At 42.6% G+C, this 3,441-nt stretch overlaps 1 protein-coding gene across 1 annotated transcript in view; it reads left to right on the plus strand.

Annotated features, from left to right (window-relative positions):
• Abcb10 (ATP-binding cassette, sub-family B (MDR/TAP), member 10) overlaps positions 1 to 3,006 on the plus strand; it is a 33,386-nt gene extending 30,380 nt beyond the window's left edge. Inside the window, exons 14-15 of the mRNA XM_013014577.1 lie at positions 495 to 529; positions 1,165 to 3,006. Coding sequence (XP_012870031.1) covers positions 495 to 529; positions 1,165 to 1,396 — 267 coding nt within the window. The 3' untranslated portion in view covers positions 1,397 to 3,006. The remainder of the gene's footprint in view (positions 1 to 494; positions 530 to 1,164) is intronic.
• Positions 3,007 to 3,441: the final 435 nt, after the last annotated feature.

A 3,441-nucleotide genomic window follows, 5' to 3' on the forward strand; every position in this document is an offset into this window, starting at 1 on the left:
TTTTTCTTTTTGCTTATGTGGTGCTGAGGAATCGAACCCAGGGCCTCATGCATGCAAGGCAAGCGCTCTACCACTGAGCCACCTTCCCAGCCCTGTCCCCAGCATTTCTATCATGTGTTTGTCCCAGGCACTTAAGAGTTTGTGTTTTTCTTTGTTAAAACTGAATAATAATCCACATGCTATACTTTCCTCATTCGCATGTTGTTCAGTGAACTGCGTATATGGTATGTTAGTGTGCCCCTCAAACCATGAGCCGTGGAGCACCCTGGGCAAGGCCTTCCTCTCCTGTTCCTCCCCTGTCGGTCCCAGGCTCTTCTGCTCTTGACTTGCCTGCTTCAGACGTATTATGCAGACGCTGCACAGACTTGGCTGCTTTCATGCAACACAGTGTTTGCCATGCTCAGCAACCTGGTACCATGTGTCAGAATGTCACTGCTTATTGCCAAGAATTTATGTCTTTCAAATGAGGTCATTTCTTTTTTCCCCTTCTTCAGAACCCAAAAATTCTACTTCTGGATGAAGCAACCAGGTGAGATGTCTCTGACACAGTCTGTGTGAGCGTGTTAGAGGCCCCTCAGTGACAAGTCCGTGTGAGCATATTAGAGGCCCCCCAGTGAGATGTCTCAGTGACACGTCCATGTTAGTGTATTAGAGGCCCCTCAGTAAGGATGTCTCCTGTGTGTTAGAGGCACCCCAGTTACGTACATAATCATTGACGTGTGTGGCTAAAGGGAATCTCTACCACATGTGTGACTGTGTTAGAGGATGTCTTATATTTACAGTTGTTCTAACCATGTTCTCCCTTTACCAGAACTGTAAATGTCCCCTTCAAGGCAGTACAATAGAAAATGTGTTCCCCTACATGTCACTAGTGACAGGCGGGAAGTCAGGTCATGAGGGGTTTGAGCTCAGGGTCAGGCCTACCTGCGATGGGTCCTGATTGGCGGCAGTCAGCACTCCTGTGGAGAGCCTTTCTGGCCCAATTTCAGCATAAATATATAGACAAACATGCTCCATGCTACCTTTTTACAGCATCCTCAGATACAGCAGTGGAATTTCAATCAGAGGAGACACTGCTCAGTGTGAGATAGGAGGCATGTGAGCAAATGGTATGCATGACACTGACCGCTTTGCTTCCTATCATATGTGACCTGTCCGTGACAGTGCACTAGATGCTGAGAATGAGCACCTGGTCCAGGAGGCTCTGGATCGACTGATGGAGGGAAGAACCGTGCTAATCATCGCCCACCGTCTGTCCACCATTAAGAATGCTAACCTCATTGCTGTTCTCAACCAAGGAAAAATCATTGAACATGGGAAGCATGAAGAACTGCTTTCAAAACCAGATGGCATATACAGAAAACTAATGAACAAGCAGAATTCTATATCAGCATAAAGAAGCAGCTGCTACAGAGGCCTGGGGTGTATGGCCTGTCATCCCAGGGGGGCTTGCCAGTTTGAGGCCAGCCTAGGCTACAGAGAAAGATTCCAACTTAAAAAAAAAATCTTAGAGATTGTATGCAATCTGTGAATTATTCACAGATTATTGAAACATGCCTATTTTCCCAAAGAACGTAAACTATTGTTTCAAAATATACTGTCTTTAAGACATCTTTATTCATAGTCTTAATAATTGTAACTTTGTAAACATCTATAGCACTGAAGGTATTTTTAGGTCTTATAGTTTTTATCTTGGAACATTTTACTACATCATGACACCTCATTTTCCTATGCCTGCTGTAAGAGATTGAAGCTGGCAACTTTTAAAAGGGCATTATAAATAAAGCCTCATTATTGTAGGTTGGTTTACCATTCACTGGGGCTCACCTACCTAGGGCCTACTTTTTCTGGCAGAGTAATGAGAAGTAAAGATGTAAGCCCGGATTGTGTCCCGAGCAGCTCACAACAGGAACCTACCTAGCATACCAGCAGCAACAGTGAATTGGTTAGATGGAGAAGGGGCTGTCGGTCCCTTTGCCTCAGTGTCTTCAGAGATACAGGTTCCTGTGGGCAATGGACAAGTTTAAGTATGTGCAGTTCCCAACGTTTTGGCAGGTGAAAGTCTGCATTTACAAAGGGAAGAATTTCCACCCTTTGAATGGGAAAGCTTTTTTTCCTTTATTCACATATTTGTTTCTATGACTACTTTGGGGAACCAAGGCATAAATAAACCAGTATTATTAAGAAAGATGGATAAAAATGAATTTTTCAAAGTTGCCGGAGGCATGTATTCTCAAAATTTCTGCTTAAAAACCCAGTTTTTACAATTTTTTTGAAATTTCATTGTATCTGGATACAAGCGCCAATTTTTAGCCTTAAGACATGTGAGGATAGCTGCTACGTCCTTACTACTGTGGCCCTGACATTTAGGACATTAATGTCCTAAAAGGACATTAGAAACTTATCATTATCTTCTGCTTCACACTTCGTAAAGGTCTGAGTGCTGCAGACTTGCTTTTGCCTCCAGAACAGCACTTTCCTGTACTAACGATGCCGGAGCCTTAGGGAGACTTAGGTTGGTGCCTATGCCGTTCCCTTAATGCCCGCTGTCCCTGACTACACTGGAAGAAACTACGATTTCATCGGACTAATGGAGTTTTACATTTTATTCTACAGGAGGGAGTGTATTAATGAGTTAAAAGGATTCAATGGGTGAGTGAGCATAGTGATTTTTTTTTCCTCTTTGTGCCCGTACCAAGGATTGAAGTCTCAGCTTCATCAGTCATGACTGGCATATACAACTTGAGCCATATCTCCAGTCTGGCATTTTACTAATTGGAGGTGTAATCTTAAGGACTTTTCTGCCTGGGCTGGTTCTGACCTTTAATCCTTCAACTCTTAGCCTCCTGGGTAATCAGTTACAGGTGTGACCCACTGATGCCTAGTGTGTAATGTTTAGTAAATACCACATCTGTGACAAGCATTTTAAGAAGCTGTGTTGTGTGTGTGTGTGTATGTGTTGGGCTTGAACTCAGGTCCTGAGAACTTGAAGTTTGTGCTCTATCACTAGAGCCACAATTTTACTTTGGGCTTTTTAGTGGCTCATTGGAGGTAAGAGTCTCACAGCCTTTCCTTACTAGGCTGGCTTTGAACTGCAGTCCCCAAATCTCAGCCTTCTGAGGAGCTAGGAGTACAGGCGTGATCCACTGGTACCTGTATTTATGTAGTTTTGCCTTTATAGTGTGGTTTTTGGAAGGCAAACAAAATACAGCTAGTCTGAGGGGAATCCCTTTGTTCCACAGACATATGTACAACATTGAATTTGATCACTCTATTTTGTTTTCTAATGTAAGATTATTTGTGTCTAACATTTTTTATCACCGATTAAAATTTATAATGAACTTTATGACTGTCCCTTCTTACAAGTTTCATATCATATTATTTCTTATTGGAATTTGCTATGGAGATTTGGGAATAAAGAAACAATCTAACAAGCAAGTA

This window comes from Dipodomys ordii, unplaced genomic scaffold (genome assembly GCF_000151885.1).
Source record: "Dipodomys ordii isolate 6190 unplaced genomic scaffold, Dord_2.0 Scaffold24, whole genome shotgun sequence".
Taxonomy (NCBI): Eukaryota; Metazoa; Chordata; class Mammalia; order Rodentia; family Heteromyidae; genus Dipodomys; species Dipodomys ordii.